Source organism: Bos indicus x Bos taurus, chromosome 7, assembly GCF_003369695.1.
Source record: "Bos indicus x Bos taurus breed Angus x Brahman F1 hybrid chromosome 7, Bos_hybrid_MaternalHap_v2.0, whole genome shotgun sequence".
NCBI lineage: Eukaryota > Metazoa > Chordata > Mammalia > Artiodactyla > Bovidae > Bos > Bos indicus x Bos taurus.
The window spans coordinates 102,061,580-102,064,234 of record NC_040082.1 but is presented as its reverse complement, the minus strand read 5'-3'; the positions used below and the strand labels follow the sequence as shown (position 1 = coordinate 102,064,234).

At 38.4% G+C, this 2,655-nt stretch overlaps 1 protein-coding gene across 1 annotated transcript; it reads right to left on the bottom strand.

The window, feature by feature from the left end:
- Positions 1-609: 609 nt before the first annotated feature.
- On the bottom strand, positions 610-1,548 carry LOC113896472 (olfactory receptor 7A17-like). Its single transcript, XM_027548643.1, has one exon. The coding sequence runs from the start codon at positions 1,546-1,548 to the stop codon at positions 610-612; it is 939 nt and encodes a 312-aa protein (XP_027404444.1).
- Between the last annotated feature and the right edge of the window lie 1,107 nt (positions 1,549-2,655).

Here is a 2,655-nt window from a genome sequence, read left to right as displayed (position 1 = left end):
ACTCTTAGCGACCCCATAGACGGCAGCCCACTAGGCTCCTCCGTCCATGGGATTTTCCAGGCAAGAGTACTATAGTGGGTTGCCATTGCCTTCTCTACTATATATAAAATAGATAACAAATAGAGATGTACTATATACCACAGGGAATTATACTCAACGTTTTGTAATAAAGTACAAGGGAAAATAACCTGAAAAAATTTATGTATATGTATAACTGAGTCACTTTGCTGTATATCTGAAACTAACAACATTGTAAACTACTCTTCTTCAATTAAAAAAAGAAACCCTTCTATGATAAATGTGATAAACCCTATGATAAATGTGAATTCCCCAATTTTTCAGATCCAAGGGTGAGGATAAATTTGAGAGTTGGAGAAAACAGAAAGGGGAAAATCTTTTAGATATGAGGGACCTCACAAGCTTAATCAAGCTAGTTACAGAAATTGTAGGGAGGCGTTGAGGTCAAATAAGTGGAAACTCCAGGAAATAAATAGAAGGAGCAAGTTTGAATTCCACAATCTGATCAAAGTATCTCATTAAAGATCTGCAATTTCTGACTCTGAGGCTTTGAAGTCTTCAATCATGTGCCCTTCCTCAGTGGAAGACAAGTTATCCTTTTCTAGGTGGCGTTCTAAAGAAAGTGTTCAGAGCCCTCTTTATGTCTTTGTTCCTCAGACTGTAGATGAAGGGGTTCAGCATGGGTGTGACCACAATGTACATCACTGACATTGTTGCAGTTGAATGTGAGCTGTGGGTAGCAGCAGAGCTGAGGTACACTCCTAAGCCTGTGCAATAAAATAAGGAGACAACTGAGAGGTGAGATGCACAGGTGGAAAATGCTTTATACTTCCCCTGAGCTGATGAGATTCTATGTATGGAAGAAGCTATCTTAGAATATGAGTAAAGGATGCCAGCAAAGGGACCAACTCCTAGAAGTCCAGCTGCAAAGTACATCACCATGTCATTAAGAAAGTTGTCAGAACAGGCAAGTTGGATCAACAACTTGACTTCACAGTAATAGTGAGGGATTTTCACCTCTTTGCAAAAGGACAGCCTTAAGACCATTAAGGTTTGTAACAAGGAATCCAGGACACTGATGATCCAGCTAACCAGAACCAAAATTCCACATATTTTGGAGTTCATGATGACTGTATAATGCAGGGGGTGACAGATAGCCACAAAACGGTCATAGGCCATCACTGTCAGGAGGAAGATGTCCAACCCTGCAAATAGCATGAAAAAAAACATCTGGGTGATGCAGTCTTCATAAGTTATAACTTGGCTCTGTGTCTGGATGTTCCACAGCATCTTTGGGATGGTGGTGGAGGTGAAACAGATGTCTACAAAGGACAGGTTGGAGAGGAAGAAATACATGGGGGTGTGGAGGTGGGAGTCTGAGCTGACAGTTAGGACTATGAGCATGTTTCCAAACACAGTGATCAGATACATGGAGAGGAAAAGTCCAAATATGAGATGCTGCAGTTCTGCTTTCTCCGAAAGTCCCAGAAGCAAAAATTCTGAATCTCTTGTTATGTTTCTCGGTGCCATGTGATAGAGGTGACTACAAGGAAAACATTAATATTGTGATTTTTTTTTGCACCAAATGACATTAACCACACAGTTGAAATGCTACCATTTATAATTTTCTGAGGACTTTCCTGATGGCTCAGATGGCAAAGAATCTGCCTGCATTGTGGGAGACCTGGGTTAGGAAGTTCCCCTGGAGCATGGCATGGTGACTCACTTTAGTATTCTTGCCTGGAAATCCCATGGACAGAGGAGCCTGGCAGCTACTGTCCAAGGAGTCAAAAAAAGTTGGACATGACTAAGCACAATATAATTTTATGTCACAATATATTGCTAATATTTTGTTCATGTATTTGATCCTCTTTAGGAATTGTCTGTGCCTTCTCTCACTAGCAAACTAGTGCTTTTACCTTTTTACTCAAGATGTCATGTATTCTGCAGTTTTTTTTTTCTGTTTTCTGTTCTTAACTTTTCAAGTTAATTTTTCTAAATTGATTTTTTATTTTAAATTAATTTTTATTGTAGTACAATTGTTTTACTATTCCATAGTTTTAATGAGAAATTCTTTCATTCTTTTGGGGAATATAAATTGACTTGGGCAGTGTTCCAGGTGCCGTCAAGGCAATAAGTACAGGGTTCTGAGAAACAAAAAGCTCCTAAATTCCAGGTATAAAAAATAATATAAGCTAATTAAAAATATATGCAATATATGTAGCATGTCAGATGGCTGCAGTAGGTTTAAGGGACAAAGCAAAGAGGGTGTGCTATTTTTTGTGGCTTCAAGAAAAACTTGAAAATACAGTTACATTTGGTTAGAGACCTAAAGGAAGAAAAAAAAAACTATGAATATATCAGTAAAACTGTACTGTAGGCAGGATATACATTCATTGCAGAAGCCTCTAGTGTATTTGTTCATAACATTTATGTTTAAAAAAAAGGAAGCAAATTTGGGGAGATTAATGGACAGGAGGGAGAGTGAGGAGAAATGAAGTCAGAGGATGTTAAAAAAAAAAAAAAGGTGGCCTAGCTGATGCTAACTTTTCAAGGCACAAGGATCCCCTCATCCACACTATTTTCCCCTAGCGCTTTATGAAATTGTTGCAAAGGTGACCTGTATATTTAAGTGAA